Here is a 21337-nt window from a genome sequence, read left to right as displayed (position 1 = left end):
CATCCTCATGGAATGTAGGGACTGGGCATCCGCTGTGTCCCCATGACAGGAGCCTTATCACAGGAGGATAATGTGCGCTGCCACCAGCCAGACAGGAGCCCAGCATTCACAGATGCAATATGAGGATCACGATGTCTCCTCACTGTATGTCATCATCATCCTCCACAAATCCAGCAGTTATGAGGGCCTCCCCAGTGCGCCTACCTCATTTGGCTAGTGCGATGGCCTCATCACCATCATCCTCCTCACCCTCATCTCTGTCAACATCCTCCTCATTGGAGGAGACTTGCAGCTCCTCCATCTACTCCTTAGCCAGCTCCTCTCCCTGTTGCAGTGCCAGGTTGTGAAGGGCACAGCAGGCAATGACATTGTGTGACACCCTCTGTGGACTGTATTGCAGGGTTCCACCAGACCGGTCCAGGCATCGGAACCTCATTTTCAACATTGCAGTGGTTTTGCTGCACCAAGGTGCAAGTTGCAGAATGAGCCTCATTGTACATTCTCTCAGTTGCACTCTGAGGCCACCGCATAGCCGTCATCAGCCATGTCCTCTGCAAGTAGCCCTTGTCCTGAGGAGCCAACCCTGCAGCCTCTCTGGACCCTGGAAGACATCAGGGAATCTGTGACCTATTGAGAATGTAGGTGTCATGGACGGTCCCTGGGAACTGTGCGCAGACATGCAGGATACGTTTGTGGTGGTCATACACCAACTGCACATTCAGCGAGTGGAAGCCCTTGTGGTTGGCGTAGTTGACAGCTTATTACCATGGAGATCTGAGTGTAGTCGATGGCACCCTGCACCTGTGGGAAACCTGAGATCTGGGCAAATCCCAGTCCTGAAAGGAGCCACTGGCGTAAAAATTGAGCACTGCAGTCACTTTCACGGCCATTGGCAGTGGATGCCCTCCATGTCCCTGTGGCGCCAAATCCTGCAGGAGGTGGCAGATGTGACCAACCAGTTCATTGAACATGCACAGTCTTCTGCGACACTGGTTCTCGGTCATCTGCAGGAATGCGAAGCACCGCCTGTAGACCTGGAGTCTAGCTAGGCGCCAACCAGTGGCAGGAGCCCCAGCTGCTCCTTCTTCCAGAGGGTATTGCTCATCCCTCTGTCTAGCTAGGCGCTTTTGTTGCTCCCTTCTCTTTTGTCTTCACACTCTGTAAGCCGTGAGACATACAGCTAGTTCATCAGGCTCCATGCTCCTGATGTACTCCTCCTGCAGGATGAAAGAGAGAGATGCATGAGTGTACTAAGAACCTCTCTTAGTTAAGTCTGAAGGCCCCTTAACGCATCCCAGAGAGTGCTGGCCACCACTTAGATGGCCAGAGTTTAGTGCGCTGCATAGCTGCCTGACCCTACCCACCTCTGGCCCACTCCACCTGACCGATTGGCAGCAGATTTGCCCATTGGACTGCATGCTGTGCTCTTAGCTCAGGTACAGTTATTCTCCTAACCTGCACTGCAAGGCTGCCCTATTAGCCTGAACCATGGGGAATACTGATCCAAACCTGAATGATGACCTTGCAACGTGCCCAGTCGTCCAATTGTTTTGCAGTCCAGTAAAACGCACATTAGTTTGCAGTCTGAGCCCGAGATGGAGCATTTGGTGGCACTTTCATGCCTCTGCATTGCTTGAGCGGGCAGATAAGCAAGAGGCCCAATTCCAAGAATGTCAACATGGCTGTGCCTGAACTGTCTCAGCTGCTCAGCTGCGGAGGAATGGTCACTTTATAGCAGGTTTCCCTAATGCATGGCCGCTTCTCTCCACCACCCACCCATCTCTTGCATGTGCTTGTGCACCACCATCAGACCGTGCTGCCTTGCCACCCCAATTCACCTCAGACACAGTGCAGCCCTTGCACCCCCCGCAACTCACCCCAACTACAGTCTTGTCCCGCCACCGCGCTGTCAGCCAGCTGAGAAATAGCGATTTGCCTGTGCCCTCGCCTGAACATGTGGTGCCTCAACCTTGAAGTCGAACAGGCAACCCTCAGGAGCACTGTGCAATGTTAGTGTGCACTCACCTCTGAGTTCCCCTTGAAGTTCAGCTCACCAGGTGCACACCTTTTAAATGTTGTTGTGAAGCGCGTCAGCATGCAATCACGCTGACATACCCGGATGATCCTGCGTGGGGGTTGTTTTCGGCTAGCAGGGCTTATAATGATCTGTAGATGTATTAAAATGACATTCCTGATGTCGGGCAGCAGGAAATGTGGTCCGCTATTGACAGGTGGAGCGGACAATCGCAAACTGGTTTCAAGACCTTGTGAAGCCGATTTTTGGCCTTCCCGCCACATTGTCCGCTCATGCCCGCCATGACGCCCAACAGCAACCGGGATGGAAAATTCGGGCCTATGAGTCTATTTATAAAACCCAAGATCCCCTACTGAGTGTTTGTAAGCACTTTCTCAACTTGCCCGGCTACCTTTAACAATTTGTTCACATATACCCCCACCCCCGCCCCCTAGGTCGCTCTATTCCTGCCACTTCTTTAGAACTGTGCCCTTTAGTTTAGTACAACGCACTTCTCTATCCACCTCACAGTTCACTATGCTTCCAAGTTTTGTGTCATCTGCAAATTTTGAAATCGTGCCCTATACAACCAAATCTAGGTCATTAATATATATCAAAAAAAGGAGTGATCCGAGTATCAACCCCCGGAGAACACCACGTTATACCTCCCACGAATCTGAGAAACAACCATTCACCACTACTCTCTGCTTCCTGTAACTCAGCAAACTTCACATCCATGCTGCTACTGCCCCTTTTATTCCATAGGTTTCAACTTTTCTAGCAAGCCTTTTATGTGGCACTTTATCAAATGTCTTTTGGAAGTTCATATTGAGCATCCTTAAACTTGTTTTTTTACCTCATCAAAAAACTCAATCAAGTTAAGTGAACATTTGCCTTTAACAAATCCATTCTGGATTTCCTTAATTAGTCTATACATCTATGTGTCCCAGATTCTAAAAGATTTCCCATCACCGAAGTTAATGTGACTGGCCTGTAGTTTCTGGGTTTATCCTTACAACCTTTTGGAACAAGGGTTATGGGGAGCAGACAGCAAAGTGGAGTTGAGAGCACAACCAGATCAGCCATGATCTTATTGAATGGTGGAGCAGGCTCAAAGGGCTGAATGGCTTACTTCTGCTCCCAAGTCCTATGTTGCTGTTTGTTCCTATGGGTGTAACATTTTCAATTCTTCAGTCCTCTGGCACCATCCGTGTATCCAAGGAGGATCGGAACATTATGGCAAGAACCTCTACATTTTCCACCCTTACTTCCCTCAGCATCTTTGGATGCATCCCATTCGGTCCCAGTGACTTTAGGTACAGCCAACCTTTCTAATATCACCTCTTTAGCAATTTTTAGTGCATCAACTATCTTAACTACCTCCTCTTTCATTATAACTTCGGCAGCATCTTCTTCCTTTATAAAGTCAATGTAAAGTATTTTGGATCTCAGCCTTGCCCTTTGTCTCCATGCGAGTGTTTCCTTTTTGATCCCCAATTGGCCTCAATCTTCCTATTACTACATTTTTACTATTTTTATGCTGATAGTTGACTTTTGGATTCCCTTTCATGTTAGCTGCCTACCTCTTTTCATACCCTCTCTTTGCCCCTCATATTCTTATTTTCACTTCCCATGTGAACTTTCTAACTTCAGCCTTGTTTTCAACCTGACATCTATAATGCACAAACTTTTACTGCTTAATCTTACTCTCTCTTATCATCCAGGGAGCTGTGGTTTTGGTTGCCTCTGATCAAAAACTAAGGCATACAAAGCAGCAAAAATTAGTAGTAGGCCAGAGGATTGAGAATTTTTTGGGAACCAGCAGCGGAAGACTAAAAAGTTAATAAAAAGGGAGAAAATTGATTATGAAAGTAAATTGGCAAGAAATATAATAAACAGCAAGGGCTTCTACGAGTATATAAAAAGAGAGTAGCTAAAGTGAATGTGGGACCCTTGGAGGATGCGACTGGAAAATTGATAATTGCAGATAATTTAAATCAATATTTTGCTTCGGTCTTCACAGTGGAGGACACTAAACATTCCAAAGTTATCAGATAAGCAAAGAGTTAATGGAAGGAAAGATCTTGTAACAGTCTCTGTCACGAGGGACAAAGTATTTAAGAAACTAATGGGACTAAAGGCAGACAAGTCGCCAGGACTTGAAGGCCTCCCAAGGATTTTAAAGGAAGTGGCTGCAGAGATAGTGGAGGCATTGGTCGAAATATTCCAGAACTCACTGGATTTTGGGAGGGTCCCAGCGGTTTGGAAACCGCTAATGTGATGCCCCTGTTCATGAAGTGAGGGAGACAAAAAGCAGGAAATTATAGGTCAGTCAGCCTAACATCTGTCGTTGGGAAAATACTAGAGTCCGTTATTAAGGAAGAAATAGCAGGACATTTAGAAAAGCTTAACGCAATCAAACAGAGTCAACATGGTTTTGTGAAAGGGAAATCATGTTTGACAAAATTGCTAGAGTTCTTTGAGGATATAAGCAGAGTTGATAAAGGGGAACCAGTAGATGTAGTGTATTTGGATTTCCAGAAGGCATTCCATAAGGTGCCACATAAAAGGTTATTGCACAAGATAAGAGTTCATGGTTTTGGGGGTAATGTATTACCATGGATTGAGGATTCGTTAACGCACAAAAGACAGAGTCAGGGTTAATGGGTCTTTTTCAGGTTGGAAAGACATAACTAGTGGAGTGCCACAAGGATCAGTCCTAGGGCCTCAGTTATTTACTATCTATATTAATGCCTTGGAGGAGGGGGCAGAGTGTAATGTATCCAAATTTGCTAATGATATAAAAATAGGTGGGAGGGCATGTTGTGATGAGGACATATGGAATCTGCAAGGGGATATAGACAGCTTGAGTGAGTGGGCAAAAACTTGACAGATGGAGTTTAATGTAGGAAACTGTGAGGTCATGCACTTTGGTAGGAAGAATCAAAAGGCAGACTATTATTTAAATGGAGAGAAACTCCAAAAAAGTGCAGCACAGAGGGATCTGGGTGTTCTTGTGCATGAAATACCAAAGGTTAGAATGCAGGTGCAACAAGTAATTAAGAAGGCAAATTGAATTTTGGCCCGTATTGTTAGGGGGCTGGAGTTAAAAAATAGGGATGTCTTGTTACAACTGTACAGGGTATTGGTGAGGCCACACCTGGAGTACTGTGTATAGTTTTGTATTTAAGAAAGGATATGCTGGAATTGGAGGCAGTTCAAAAGAGATTCACGAGGCTGATTCCTGGGATGAAGGGGTTGACTTATCAAGAACAGCTAAACAGGTTAGGCCTTTATTCATTAGAGTTTAGAAGAATGAGGGGTGATCTTATTGAAACTTACAAAATTCTGAGGAGGCTTGACAGGGTAGAGGTTGAGAAGATGTTTCCACTAGTGGGGGAATCTTGAACTAGGGGACAAAGTTACAGAATAAGGGGACACTCATTTAAAACGAGATGCAAAGGAATTTCTTCTCTCTGAGAGTAGTGAATGTCAGAGAGTTGTGTAGAAAAGATCACTGAAAGTATTTAAAGAGGAGGTAGATTTTTGAAATATCGGGGAGTTGAGGGCTGTGAGGAGTTGGCATGAAAGAGGAGTTGAGGCCTAGGGCGAATCAGCCATGATCTTATTGAATGGCAGGGCAGGCTTTAGGAACCGAATGGCCTACTCCTGCTTCTATTTCATATGTTCTTATTTACTTCCCTCCTGATGGTAATGCACCCTGACTCTTTAAAGGCTGTCCATTGTTCGATTACAGTTTTGCCTGCCAATCTTTGATTCCACTTTACCCAGGACACATCCGTTCTCACGCCAGTGAAATTGACCCTCCTCCAATTAAATATCTTTTTACTCTAGATTGCTCCTTGACCTTATCCATAGCTAATCTAAATCTTATGATACTGTGATCATTGTTCCCTGAATGTTTCCTTTCTGACACTAGACCCACCTCCTTCCCCAGAACCAGATTCAGCAATGTCTCTTTCCTTGTTGGGCTGGTAACATAATGATCAAAAATAGTCTCCTGAATACACTTTAGAAACTCTTCCCCCTCTCTGCCCTTTACACTATTACTATCCCAGTTTATATTAGGATAATTGAGTCCCCCATTATTACTACTTTTTAGCCCCTGAAATTTTCTTGCTAATTTGCACCTCTGTGTTTCCCACTAGTTGGTGGCCTAAAGAATACACCCTGTAGTGTAATGGCATCTCTGTTGTTTCTTAGCTCTAACCAAACAGATTTTGTTCTTGACCACTCCAGGGAACCTTGCCTCCTGCACTATCTCTCCAGCCATGCATTCATCTGTTCTATCCTCCTATTCCTACATCCACAATCGTGCAGCTCCGGGAGAAATTTGAGGTCCTGCTTAGGATCATGTCCCTCTTTCACCCTATGTCGTTGGTACCGATCTGGACCACGAACTCTGACTGTTCACCCTTCCCCCTCAGAATATTCTGAAGCCACTCCCAAGGTACTAGGGAGGCAGTATAGCATCTTGGAATCAGTTCGATGGGCACAAAAAATTCTATAGTTAGGGGATATTCTATCACTATTGCTTTCCTGATTTTCCTCTTGTCCTCATATACAACCAAACCACTCATGGTGTTACGGACTTTGCTCTGGCCTCACTCCCCTGAGGAATCGATACCCTCACAAGCCTTTAAAATTGAATATAGTTGGAGTGTGCAATGCACTCCGGGGACTCTTGCACTACCTGCCTGGACCTCCTCAACTGTCTGGTGGTCACCCACTCTCTATCTGCCTGCGCACTCTTAAGCTACAGGGTGACCACTTCTAGAAATGTGCTGTCCGCATAGCTCTCAGCCTCATGGGTGCACTGCAGTGAATGCCAGCTACTTCTCAAGCTCTGAAACTGGAGTTCAAGCTCCTCCAACTAACAACATCTGCTGCACATATGGTTGCCCAAGAGGAAAGGAGTGTTCTAGAGTTTCCACATAGCACAGGATGTGCATTCCATGGGATTGAGATGCCCTACCATGCCTCTATTTATTAGACAATTAACTAACTTAACAGAAATAACACCTAAAAGAAAAACACCAGCTTCTGTACGTAAAAAAAGAATAAAAAGCAGCACCTCCTTTCCCCTCTGAACCAAATTCCCACTTGTACCAAATTCCTGACTTTAGCATTTTGTGAATTCTGCACTCAGTTCTGTGGTCACTCTGTGTAGTATAAAATACTGTTTGCCTGTATAGAGCTGATGTCTCACTCAAGTTACAACTGCTAACTCAATTTCCTGCTCACAATAATCAACATCTATTCAGGCATAAAAACAAAAAAACTGCGGATGCTGGAAATCCAAAACAAAAACAGAATTACCTGGAAAAACTCAGCAGGTCTGGCAGCATCGGCGGAGAAGAAAAGAGTTGATGTTTCGAGTCTCATAGTTCTGTCGAAGGGTCATGAGGACTCGAAACGTCAACTCTTTTCTTCTCCGCCGATGCTGCCAGACCTGCTGAGTTTTTCCAGGTAATTCTGTTTTTGTTTTTATCTATTCAGGCAACCATTTTCAGCTGATTGATGGTTAGCTGGCCCTGACAGGCAATTTCTGTTAACTAGTAGCTTAACTAGCTTGCAGTTTCTTTTACAGTTTTTCAAACTCTAAGTCAAATTCTCAATGTTAAACTGAATTTCAGCTTGAGAAATAACAGAAAATTCACACTTGCACCAAATTCTTAACTTTAGCGTTCTGTTAACACTGCCCTCACTATGATCACTCTGTGGTAGCAAATGCTGTTTACTTATGATTCACACCCATTTTACATCCTTACCCACTGTACTATCCTCATTCCTGGCCCAGGCTTCCACAACCTCTGATGTATGCCCCCATACCTGACCCAGGCCCTGACCTGACCCTTTCCTCAATCTCTCTTGAGTAGATTGTACTGTGGTCTGAGTGTAGGTTGACTACTGTATTTGCTGACTGTGTTTTCGACACTCACTGGGATCTGGTGTTGGCCTCAATCATCCACATGCACTCTGAATGCAGTAAGCTTGGCAGCTACTTCTTCCACTACAGCAGCCTCGAGAGCTCCTCTGCAGCAAGTATTCTGTCTCCAATTCGGCACAATACCCAATAAGAGTTGAGGATCCCACCTCCTGCTTCCAAATTACCCCAGGGTTGGAAATTGAAATGTGGTCATGAGACCATCTCTAGCTCAGCGAGAAAATATACTCACCTAATCCTACCTCACCAGAGAGACCCACAGTGGAAAATCTCCTCTAGCCTCGTACTCCTTCAAGAATAGCTGTACTCATCTAAGTCTAGCCTCTTGCGCATCTCTGATTTTAATCATTCCGTTATTGGTGGCCAAGTCTTTAACCACCTCCCCTAAGCTCTGGAATTCCCTCCCTAAACTTCTCCAGCTCTTTATCTTCCTTTAAGACACTCCTTGAAATCTACCTTTGGGCAGGCTTTTGATCATCTGCCCTAATAAATTCTTATGTGGCTCGGTGCCATATTTTTATGATGGTGCTGTGAAGCACCAAAGGATGTTTTATTATGTTAAGGGCATTGTATAAAACTATACAGATGATGAAATCTTTACAAGTGTTTCTGAATGCTAACCTTCAGCAGTTTCCATACTACTGCTGAGCCTATTGTTGGTTTACTGTTGGTAAGCTCGCCTTAACTTCTATTTTATGTTCTTAATTATCTCTTCAGCCACCTCTGTCAAAATTTTGCTCTTTAGGATTGAAAAGAAAGTGACTCACCCATGCATTTTTTTGTCCTATAGTCTCTGAAACTCTTTGTCTCTGTCACCTTACCACCTCCAAACTCAGGCATTGTTACCGTGATTCTTCACTGTCTCTGCATCCATGGTCATCATGTTTGAATGGGAAAGCTTTAGGCTAGCTTTATTAACAAAGTGTGCATGTTGCTGTCTCAATTGCTGCTTAGTTACATCCACGTATACAGCAATAACCTGCATTTATACAGTGCCTTCAACAAAGAAAAAACATTCCAATACCCTTCACAGAGATATAACTGATGAAAATGGAGGCTAAGCCAAAGAAGGAGATATCAAGGCAAATTATTTGATTTTCAGGAGTGTCTTAAGGATGGAAAGGGAGGTGTTGAACTTTAAGGGGAAATTCCAGATCTTAGGGTCAAGATGACTGAAGTTACAGCCACCAATGGTGAATTGAAGTGGACAGACTGTACAAGAGCCTGGATATTGTGTTCTCAAGGCAGGGTTGGGGGTGGGGGTGCGGGCAGTGGGTGAGTAGCAGTTCTGTACAAGATTACAGAGAAAGGGAGGGACAAAGCCATGAAGGAATTTAAAGAAAATGATGAAAACTGGGGACATTGGTGACCAGAAGTCAGTGTAGTTGGCAAGGACAGATGTAACAGATGAGCATATCCTATAACATAGAAAAATTGACCAAAGCAAGTCACAGAAAACAAGAAACAGGTGTTTTCAAGTCAGCAAGCTGAGACTAGTGAGTGCCGCAACGATCAGTGCTGGGACCTCAACTACTTAGAAACGATATTAGAAACTTAAAGGAAGAGAAAGAGTGATGTATCTAAGTTTGCTGACGATAAAATGCTAGGTGGAAATGTAAGCTGTGAGGAAGACACAAAGAGGCTGCAAAGAGATATAGACAGGTTAAGTGAGTGGGCAACGAGGTGGCAGACGGAGTATAATGTGGGGAAGTGTGAGGTTATTTACTTTGGTTAAAAGAACAGGAAAGTAGAATATTTTTAAAAGGTGTGGAACTTGTAAATGTTGATGTTCAGAGAGTCTTGGGTGCACTTGTACAAGGAACACAAAAAGTCTGCATGCAAGTACAACAAGTAATTAGGAAAACAAATGGCATGTTGGCCTTTATTGCAAGAGTATTGGAGTACAAGAATAAAGAAGTCATGCTACAATCATGTAGGGCTTTGGTGAGACCACACTTGGAATAGTGTGTGTAACTTTGGTCTCCATGTTTAAAAAAGGGTGTACTTGCATTGGAGGCAGAACAGCGAAGGTTCATTAGATTGGCCCTTGGGAGGAGAGGGTTGCCCTGTGATGAAAGGCTGAAAAGATTGGCTCTATATTTTCTGCTATTTAGAAGAATGGGAGGTGATCTCATTGAAACACTCAAGATTATGAAGGAGTTTGACAGGGTAGACACTAGGATGTTGTTTCCCTTGCTGGGGAATCTGGAACAAGGGGGCACAGTCTCAGGATAAGGTGTCGATCTTTAGAACAAAGATGGAGAAATTTCTTCAAAGGGTTATGAATCTTTGGAATTCTCTATCCCAGAGAGTTGTGGATATATATTTAAGGCTGAGTGGACAGATTTTTGGTCTCTCAGGGATTCGAGGGATATGGGGGAGTAGACTGGAAAGTAGAATTGAAGCTCAAGATAAGCCATGAATGGTGCAGCAGGCTCGGCAGGCCATATGGTCATCTTGAGCTCTTATTTCTTATAATCATATGTTCAACCCTCGCTGGAGGTTTTGAAGTGGTACATAAAATGGGTTTTGAGAAGCTTTTTCAAGCAGAACATTACTGGGAGCAATGTTCCTTTTAACTTCTGTTTGCTAAACGCAATCGACTTGTTGCACTGCGTGGTCCCCTTAAGATTGACATGCTTAAGGAACATTGCTTGTGCGTGGCCTATTTGTTCCAAGGCGCGCACATTCCTGATTGCTGCACAGCGGCTCATCCTTGCACTGTTGATGGAACATTGACAGGGAGGGAGTTTGAGATAGTAGGACTCTGTCAACAGCAATATATATGTAGATACAAATTACAGCACTGAAACAAGCCATTCGCCCCAATTAATCAGTATTAGTGTTTATGCTCCACGTGAACCTCCCTCGTACTTACCTAGCTTGCTCTTAAATACATCTATGTTAGTCTCCTGAACTACTTCAAAACCACTTTCTGATTTCCTTATTGGATTTGTTAGTGACTATCTCATATTTATGACCCCGATTTGATTCTCTACAAGTGGAAACGTTTTCTTTATGTCTACCCTATCAAACCACTTCAGAATTATAACAACCTGTTTTAGGTCATCACTTAATCTTCCCTTCAGCCCCAGCCTGTTCAGCCTGATTGTTATAATTTCTCAGCTCTGGTATCATTTCAGGTTGTATAATTAACCAAACATGTACTTACTCCCTGAAATAGGAGCATATTCAGCACTGAAATATAGTGCACACAGTTTATGAATCATGGTCGGCAAAAGGTACATTACTCAAGGTTGTTAATAGACACATTTTTTTATTGTGTCAGAATAGGTTTTATACACAGATAATTTATCATCAAGCTGAATGCTGATCACTATTGGGAGTGGCATTTGTATTGGCAAAAAAATCCCACAATCTTCCTTAGCCAACAAGTTAGTGAGCTCTGATGGCAATAAAGGAACCAGTTCCCCAAAACAGCAAATGAGACAATTGACTTTTATATTACAATACCTTGTTGTAGTGTAGCTTGTGTCAGAACACCAAGAGAACAGTGCATTGGAATCTTTATATCTACCTAAATGGGCAGACCTCTATTTAGCTCCTCAGCTGAAAGATGGTACCTCCAACAGCACAACACTCCCTCAGTGAAGCACGGAAGAATTCACCCAGTTTGTGGTCTTGAATTTAGAATATAGCTTGAATATTCTAAAAAGACAGGCTGACACATCATTGTTCCTAGATCAGTGCTGATTTGACTGGGGCACTTCTTCCTTGATACCAATTTAACTGGGATCCCTGCTCTCTTTGTGCCAACTTTAATAAGGATTCAGGATTTCTTCTGCCTTATTCAGCATAGCCACAGTAGCAGAGGTACACAGAATCCTTTATAATATAGACAAATATCTGTGAGATTCTCACTAGATAACTTGAATGATGTCTAATGCCAACATTATTCTGGAAAACAACCATTTCTTTCACCAGGAGCATGACAGAATGGAAGTAGTGTAGAATGCACAACTTAGATTCAAAGTTTTAAAACCCAATACTTTTAGTATTATCTTACCTTTCACACCAATTTTCTGTTTAATACGTCTATTCCTTTTTTTATTCATTCACGGGATGTGAGCATCACTGGCAAGGCCCATCACCAAATGCCCTAAGAAGAAGGAGGAGAGCCAGCTGCAGACTGTGTGATGAAACAATTTCTAAAGTAGTGTTAGGTGGGGAATTCAAGAATTTTGTCTCAGTAATGATGAAGGAGTAATAATATATATTTCCAAGTCAGTCTGATGTGTGACTTGGAAGTGATGATGTTCCCATGCGTCTACTGCGCTTCTCATTCTAAGTAGTAGAGATCTCGGATTTGTCAAAGAAGCTGCAGTACATCTTGTGGATGGTGCACACTGGAGCCACATTGCATCGATGGTGAAAGTATTGAATGTTTGAGGTGGTGGATTGAGTGTTAATCAAGTGGGCTGCTTTGTCCAGGATGGTGTTGACCCTTTTGAGTGTTATTGGAGCTGTGTTCATCAGGGCAAGTGGAGAGTATTCCATTACACCATGACTGGTGATTTGTAGCTGGTGAACAGGCTTTGGGGAGCCAGGCAGTGAGTCAGTTGCCGCAGAATACCCAGCTCTGACTTGTTCTTGTAACCACAGTGTTTATATAGCTGGCCCAGGTGAGTTTCTGATCAATGATGATCCTCAGGATGGTGCTAGTGGGGATTCAGCAATGGTAATGCCAATGCATGTCAAGGTGAGATGGTTAGATGTTCTCTTGTTGGAGACAGTCATTGCCTGGCACTTGTGTTACATGCCACATCAGCCTAACCCTGGACTGCTTCAGTATCTGAGAAATTGAGAATAGTGCTGAACACTGTGCAATCATCAGTGAACATCCTGACTTCTGACCTTATAATGGAAGTAAGGTCATTGATGAAGCGGCTGAAGATGGTTCGACCTAGGAGCTCTTGCAGCAATGTACTTGGGCTGTGATGACTGGCCGCCAACAACCACAACCAGCTTTCTTTTGGCTAGGTTTAACTCCAGCAAGTAGAGAGTTTTCACTTTCATTAATTTCAACTTTTGCTAGGACTCCTTGGTGCTACACTTGGTCAGGTGCTGCCTTGACAACAAGGGTAATCACTCTCACCCCAACTCACCTCTGGAATTCAACTCTCTTGTCCATGTTTCGACCAAGGCTATAATGAAGTCTGGAGCTGAGTGGCCCTGGTGGAACCCAAACTGAGCATTGGTGAGCAGGTTGTTGATGAGTAAGTGCCACTATAAGTGACACCTTCATCATCTTGATGATGTGGGCTGAAAAGAGTGAATTGATTAGATTGGATTTATTCCACTTCTTGTGGACAGGACATACCTGGGCAATTTTTCATTGTGTCAGGTAGATGTTAGTGTTGTAGCTATACTGGAGCAGCTTGCTAGAAGCGCAGCTAGGCCTGGAACACAAGTCTTCAGCACTACAGTCCATGTTTGACATGATGTCATGAGACTTCAGGGGGTTTCAGAATTAATGTTGAGGATTTGCAGTGCCTCTCTCCCAACTGTTTACCACTGTCACCACCTTTGGTGGGACTGTCCTGTCAGGGACAAAACATATCTAGGGACGGTGTTGGAGTAATCACCTGGCTGATAGTCGTACAGAATCGTAGCTATATCAGTGTATGTGGAAATGTTCTCCCAATTTTGGCACAAAGCTCCGATTACAAAGGATACACAACATAAAAATAGGCATTGGCCTAACCAGTCCATGCCGGTGTTTATGCTCCACCAAGCTTCCTCTCATCTTTCCTCATCTAAATCTACCATAACCATCTATTCCCTTCTCCCTCATTTGTTTGCCCAGCTTCCCCTTAAATCTATACTATTCTCTTTAATCATTTCCTGTGGTAGTTAATTCCACATTTTCACCACTCTTTGGGTGAAAAAAAATTCTTCTGAGTTTGTGAGGAGAGCTTTGCAGGGTGGACCTTTGTCATGCCTGCATTGATGCCAAATAGCCTGTCCAGTTTTATTCTTATTAAACACTTTATTTGTAGCAGTTTGATATAATTGAATGGTTTGCTAGGCCATTTAATAAATCAGTTAAGAGTCAACTATGTTGTTGTGATTCTGGAGTCACGTATAGGCCAGACGAGGTAAGGACGGCAGATTTCCTTCCTAAGAAGCATTAGTGAACCAGCTGGACTTTTCCGACAATCTGATAGTTTCATGATCATCAAAACTGTTAGTTAAATAAGCCTGGAATAAAATGCTACTAACTGAATTTAAATTTACACCTCTGGATTACTAGTCCAGTAACATAATCTATATGCTACCATTCCTGTACTTGGAACACGTGCTGAGTCTTGAATGAACTGCATGGTGGTATTGCTCTCTCTTACTGCAGCTGAATGACAGACAATTACTGAAGGAAGTGGGACCAACTGGCTTGGGGAGAGTCTCAGAGATACAGCAATTGCTTGATGAAGTAAGTTCCTTCTAGTACTATTTGATCAATGAGAATACTGAATTGCTCTATGTAATAGCACACGGGTTAGTCCCAGAGGAGACAGATGTAATATAATCAGTGCCAGAGGAGAGATGAGAATGTTTTATGCACCAAGTTGTAATGATCTGGAATGCACTGCCTGAAAGAGTGGTGGAAGCAGATTCAATGGTAACTTTCCAAAAGGAAACGGAAAAGAAAAAAATTGAAGGCTATGGGGAAATTGAACAGATCTTTCAGAGAGCAGCAAAGGCATGCTAAGCCAAATGGCTTCCTCTTGTACTTTTTGATTCTATATAAAACTACTGAAGGTGTTCTTTTATAACCTCATTACTTTTATCATTTAAAAAAAACATTGTGCTCTCTGCACTTGTGACCTCCTCTAGGGAGCAGATCCAAACTGCAGCAACAACGACGATAGGCCAGCCTTAACTGTGGCCGTGATGAATCAACATCATGAGGTGGTCCCGGTTCTGGTGCAGAAGGGAGCAGACATTAACCAACAGTCAGGGCCGTAAGTAGAAAAAAAAGGCACTCAGTTTTCCAGGGCTCAGTGCATCTGAAGAAGTGGAACTGTTTGGTTTGCGCTTTTACCTTTGGGCAGTGCTACTAGGCTAATTCCCGGGATGAAGGGGTTGTCTTATGAGGAAAGGTTGACCAAGTTGGGCCTATACTCATTGGAATTTAGAAGAATGAGAGGTGATCTTATTGAAACATAAGATTCTGAGGGGACTTGACAGGGTAGATGCTGACAGGATGTTTCCCCTTATGCGGGAATTTAGAACTAGGGAGCGCAGTTTGAAAATAAGGAGTCTCGCATTTAAGACAGAGATGGAGAGAAATTTCTTCTCTTTTGGGGTCATTTGCAATTCTCTTCCTCACAGCAGTGGAGGCTGAATTATTGAATATATTCAAGGCTGAGTTAGATTTTTGATTAACGAGGGAGTCAAGAATTATGGGGGGACAGGCAGGAAAGCAGAATTAGGGCCACGATCGTAAGCCATGATCGTATTGAACGGAAGACAGGCTTGATGGGCTGAATAGCCTATTCCTGCTCCCATTTCTTATGATCTGATCATGAGACAACTGACATTTACCTGTCATTGAAATATGATGAACTATTGGCAGGACGTTGGGTTGCAGCAACAAGCGTGTGAGGAAAGGTTTTCACTGTCATAACTTCTAGCTATTCAGCTTTAAAACGAGGCAGGGACTTTCCTGTAATTTGTGAACCTTAAAAGTGTTTTACTAGGAAACATTCTCAAGAATTTACAAACAAAACAAAGCTCCATCAATTTTTATTTTAAAAATGCTTTTGCATTTGTTCCAAAGTGTTTAAAACAGTTGGAAAGTATTTTCAATAATGGCAGTTTGCTGTGGCCATGATTTTAACTGGATGGGGTCAATGCATGTGAGGTGGTGGTGGGGACCAAGGTGAACGACAAGCTGTCATGCCAATGTCCTGGGGAGATCTTAGTTCTTGGACCATAATTGTGTAAAATCAGAGCCCCAGGCAAACCAGACAGGAATCACTGCTTGGCTAGTGGACATAAACAGGCATTTCAACTTCAGGGTGCCACCCACGGGAAAGGAACAGAAATCTCGATCAGCGGGAAGAGGGTGAGGGATGTTGTTTAGGCAAGAATGGTCAATGTCACTGCTAAATATTTTTCACTTTGCGCAACCTGTTCGTTTGAATGCATGGTACCTTTTGTGTGATCATGTGGATGTACAACTTACAGGGAACAAGGTTTCCTTGTACTCCTGCTCATTTTGGCCCTAGCTACTGTTCCCAGCAGGTTTGGCCTTTTGGAAAACCATCACTGCTCCCCTTAGTCATCTTAAAACAGCAGATTGGCCCTGATAATTTCCTTGGAGCCCAATCTGCACATTTAAACTGGCCTCTGTTGTATTGGGGAAATGGAGTAGAGTGCCAGGGAGCGAGAGTTAAAAATTACAGACTGAGCACTATCAAGTGAGGGAGTTCTGGATTTTTGCCACATTGTCAATATAGAATTTACAGCACAGGAACAGGCCATTCAATCCAACAGGTCTCTTCTGGCGTTTATGCTCCACTGGCCTCCTGCCACATAATTCACCTGATCCATCTCAGTCTCTTCCTCAACTTCTCCGTCTCCATTTCTGGGGATAGACTATCTACTAATATTCACTACAAATCCACAGACTCCCACAGCTACCTTGACTACACTTCCTCACACCTTGCTTCCCTGTGAGAACTCAATTCTTCTCCAGTTTCCCTGTTTCTGTCGTATTTAATCTGATGATGCAACGACATTATCAGGTCACAGAGACACTTCACAGAGGGCCAGCCAATCTTTGCAGGAAATGAGACAGTCAAGGAGTAGACTATGGTCCCATCCAGTTTCTCATGTCATGTTTTATGCTACAGTGATTGCAAACTTGGCAATGTAGCAAGTGCATGCCTAACTTAGGAGAACCATTTACCTGTTGCTGCCTAATCACTAAAAACTCTTTAGAATACACTGCTTTGCTGACAGACTTATTCAAACTTATGCCCCCTTTTTTGGTTTCATAGCTCAGTTTGAAGACACTAATCCAATATTTAAAATTTTAAAAAATTGTTTTCTTCAAATATAGCCTGAAAAACACTGCTCTTCATGAGGCCGCTGAGTTGGGAGCTCAAGGAGTGAAATGTGTGGCCGTTTTACTTGGGTAGGTTTTCTTTTTACAAGTTATATTAAATAATTTTTCAATGAGTGTTTATGGGGGAAAGAGCAGGACAGTGAGACTAATTGGATAGCTCTTTCAAAGAGCCAGATGGTCTCTTTTTATGCTGTTAGATTCTGTGGCAGTAGGTATAGGGAGTAAATAGTTACAAGTGGTTCATTGGGAAAACAGACATTTAGTACCAAGGGTCTGAAATTATGCTGTTAGATTCTATGACAGTAGGTATAGGGAGTAAATAGTTACAAGTGGTTCATTGGGAAAACAGACATTTAGTAGCTAGGGTCTGAAATTTAATCGTTGGACTGTGCTGTGTATATCCAACTTAGCCAGGGTGACAGAGAGGGTACTAACTTGAGCCTTAGTGTCTTGAAGAAGGGGTGCAAGTAGAAGAGGTGCATTAGCCAGAATTCACTGACGGGTTTGCATGAAGAATGGTCATATGGACGAGGCTTGGCACCTGCAGAACTGTAGCTCAGCATAAGGCAGTGGACCAGAGAGAGGAAGGTACAGAGTTATTGGTCAGAGGAAGTAGTAGATGCAAGATGATAAAGGCTGGTGAATAAAGTACTGTCTTCAATAAAGATGTACAGTCAATTCAGTCTAATAGTTTTTTTCAATTTCTTACAGCTGCAATGCAAGTATAAAGAAGAAAAATGATAAAGCTTTAACAGCATATGATTTGGCTGTCAAGACTGGCAATGACCAACTAACCTTATTGTTTGCTGCAAAAATGGGACAGGGAATGTTAGATAAATTCACCAAGACTAAGCATGTCAGCCTGGATGTCTTTTAATGCTCGCTTGAAGGTTTAGACACATTCAGTACCAAAGGTTTGTGAGGTAATCAGTGCAAACGTTTTCAAGAAAGTTTCAATAGAGAAAGCAAGCTCTGACTCTCAGAGAATCAGTGTCCTGCAGCTGTATGTTTCTGGAGGCTGTTGTTGCTTGTTTTGGAACACTCACAATTCTATCCCCACTCTTCTGTCAAAGCCAAAATGAGCTCCTAACCAGTAACTCAGTCCAGATGTTTCATCGAGGAGAGCGAGAGGGAGGAGAGTCCATTTTCCTGTTCTTTATGAAATTGACTGTTGGTCTCGATCTGGTTTTTAAACAAGATATTCAAAAAGCAAGCTCATACATGGAACCTTCAGTTACCTTTGATCCAGCAAGTCTTTGATAAGTGTCATGAAAAAATTCTATTGTAAATCCAAGGATTGCACTACTTTTCCATGGAACTCTATAAATATTTTGTAGCAAACAATTTATAATTTAGCCTTAGATGTGCAGCTGATCTTAATCGAACGAAAAATACAAACCTTTATCTAATTTGTTTCTTTTTTCTCAGAAGTGTTTTTTCTGAAATAAAGTTATAGTACAACAAAGTGGTTTAATGGAATCCAAGCTCCCTACAAAGTGTCTACATTGGGCTTCTCAGTTACAAGAACCTGAAACACCAAATACACTGCTTCCCAAGAAACCCAAAGTTAACCTCTTGAATGTGGCAAGAGTTTGGTCAGATTTGCATGAAAATTCATTATAAAATATGGGTTCTCAAGTGGTTCCTTGCTAATTTTACCTTATGTCTTTCCAACACACTGTTGTGGGGCACCTGTGTGCTTTTGTTTCTTTGCCATGTGTGATTTTATTCAAAAGCAGAATACAGTTGCTGATACAAATTTGTCCCTGCAAATTTATTGCAAGTCAGTTAAGATGATTACTTCATATTTTAACTGCTCTGCAAATTTAAAGAATCAGTGGGTCGCACTCTCATATCTGTCAGAAGGTTGTGTGTTCAAGTCCCACTCCAGACAGTTGAGCACAAAATTTAGGCTGGTACTGCATGCAGTGCAGTACAGAGGGAGTGCTGCACGATTCAATTTGCTATCTTTCAGATGAGATGTCAAACTGAAGCGCTGTCTGCCTCTCATGTGGATGTAAAAGAACCCATGTCATTATTTTGAAGAGTAGGTGATTTCTTAGTGTCCAGGCCAAGACTTATCCCTCAACCAACATTTCTGAAACAAATTATCTGATCACTATCACATTGCTATTTGTGGGTCCTTGCTGTGCAGATATTGTGCACTTCCTACAACAGTGCTACATTTAAAAAATACTTCATTGGCTGTAAAATACTTTGGGATATCGTAAAGTCATGAACAGCATTATATAAATTGCAAGTTCTTTCTCTCAATTACTATCTGTCCTAACCTGCAGTAGATGTGCTTTGTTAATGCTAGGAAATAGAGATAGTTTAAGTAAGTTATATGGTATTTGTGGGTGTTAGGAATGAGTTTTAACTTTAATGTTTAAGTTTGATTTATATTTCTGTATGTGTGTGTTAAGAAAAGGTCAAGTTGAGTTTTAGTTTCACTTTAAAAGGTATCTGCATTTCTAATGAGAGGCTTACAACTGTTGCAACTAAGTTAAACAAATGAGAGAAACTGGGCTGTTGCCTAGCAACCTGGGTCCAGAGAGGCAGGTCCCTCCCACAGACACACACAGAAAAACTAAAGAAACAGCAGTTTTAAGTTCAGTTTGAAGACAGCTGCCGAACAAAAGCCACCAAGAAGGGACAGATAGCTAGTCCCAAGCTAAAGAAGAAAGTCCCCAAAATCCAGGGGAATGGAACAGGAGAAAGTCCCAAAAATACTTTCTAGTGAAAGGGAAGGACAGGAACCTGTAAAAGATCTTGTTAAGTGAAGTTAAGAGTGAGGGGCAGAGAGAAAGGCTCCAAACTTCAGATTTAAAGAGATAAAAGCTGCAGAAAGCAGATTTAAACCAAGAACAGCTTGCAAGAGGCCAGAAAGTCCAGAGAGATGGCTGAAGGTTTGTAACTCTTTGCTATGGGCATGTGAAGCAGTGGTGTACTGTTGACAGCTGAGTTGGCGAGAGAGAATGCGTGGAAGAAAGCTTGAATGCATGTGGTGACCCAGGGAAGAGGAACATTGAAAGGAGAGTTTGAAACTTGGAGGAGAGAAAGCATCAGTTTGGGACAAGATTCCAAGGTGAGGTCTTGGAAAGTGGAGATTAGAAACCCTCGTGTGGAAGACGGAGTTCAGTGAGACCGGTTGGCTAACGGTTTGACAAGTGTGTCGGGGGAGTTGAGGAGAGATCCATAACATCTGGTTGAGGTGGCATCTGTCAATCGGTTTCAGAGTGTGGTGTGTCTGACTACAGGCTGCCAATTGGTAACTTGTGCTATCCTTACAAATCTGTATATATCTGTAAAGTATTAGTTGCGGGTGAAGGAATATTGTAATATAGTTCATCCTTTCTTGTTGAATAAATGTTTTAATTCTTTTGTTAAGAGTTCATCAGCTAATTCCTGTGACTCTGTTCAGTAGCTACTCTCCACTTATCTAAACAAACAAATCAAAGTTAGGATCTATCAAGCTGGGTTCTGCCCTAGGATCAGGCTTGTCCAGTGGTAACCTCAGTTGGGGATCATAACATTAAACTTGTGATTAACAGAGCAGCAGCTACGTTGGGAGCAGAAATGTTGCAGATTTACCTGTCCTAATAAACAACGACTTTCACGCCATCATATCAAGACAAGTAAAATGGGATTGGTGGCATTGCTAAGTTGAAGAAATGAGACCATACAAGTTACCTATTGAGGACAAAATATAACTTTTCCTCCGTTTTAAAGAACTTGATGACACCAAACGCAAACACTTGGGTAATGCTGATCTGTAACTATCCTGCAAAGTATTTAAAGAATCATTTATGCAATTCTGGTGCATTTCTGGGTGGCACCCCAACCACCATCTTAAATATTCACTTGCTTCACCAATGGCACACAATGGCAGCAGTGTGTACCAGATGTACTGCAGCAACCCACTCTGGCTCCTTAAAGAGAACCTTCCAAACCCGCAACCTCTACCACCTAGAAGGACAAGGGCAGCAGATGCAATGGGAACACCACCACCTGTAAGTTCCCCTCCGAGCCACACACCATCCTGACTTGGAATTATATCACCGTTCCTTCACTGTCACTGGGTCAAAATTCTGGAACTTCCTACCTACACATGGACTGCAGTGGTTCAAGGTGGCAGTTCAGCATCATTTTCTCAAGGGCAATAAATGCTGGCCCAGCGAGCAACACCCACATTCCATGAATGAATATATATAAAAAAATTCTTTCCACATGCCTCACCTGAAAAAAGTACAAATGCTCA

The 21337-nt window shown here is 42.8% G+C and overlaps 1 protein-coding gene across 6 annotated transcripts in view; it reads left to right on the top strand.

The window, feature by feature from the left end:
* The window catches only part of dzank1 (double zinc ribbon and ankyrin repeat domains 1), a 131901-nt gene extending 113360 nt beyond the window's left edge, over window positions 1-18541 (top strand). For 3 of the 6 annotated variants that reach the window (XM_041177442.1, XM_041177458.1, XM_041177450.1), the window contains exons 18-21: window positions 14353-14433; window positions 14838-14965; window positions 17071-17145; window positions 17788-18541. In XM_041177442.1, the coding sequence (XP_041033376.1) occupies window positions 14353-14433; window positions 14838-14965; window positions 17071-17145; window positions 17788-17953 (450 nt within the window). In that variant the 3' untranslated portion in view covers window positions 17954-18541. Of the gene's footprint in view, window positions 1-14352; window positions 14435-14837; window positions 14966-17070; window positions 17146-17787 lie in introns of those variants that run through there. The other 3 variants (XR_005941732.1, XM_041177476.1, XM_041177468.1) reach the window with 3 other exon arrangements.
* Window positions 18542-21337: the final 2796 nt, after the last annotated feature.

This window comes from Carcharodon carcharias, chromosome 2 (assembly GCF_017639515.1).
Source record: "Carcharodon carcharias isolate sCarCar2 chromosome 2, sCarCar2.pri, whole genome shotgun sequence".
Lineage (NCBI taxonomy): Eukaryota > Metazoa > Chordata > Chondrichthyes > Lamniformes > Lamnidae > Carcharodon > Carcharodon carcharias.
The sequence above is the reverse complement of the archived record's forward strand: the minus strand, read 5'-3'. Positions and strand labels throughout refer to the sequence as shown.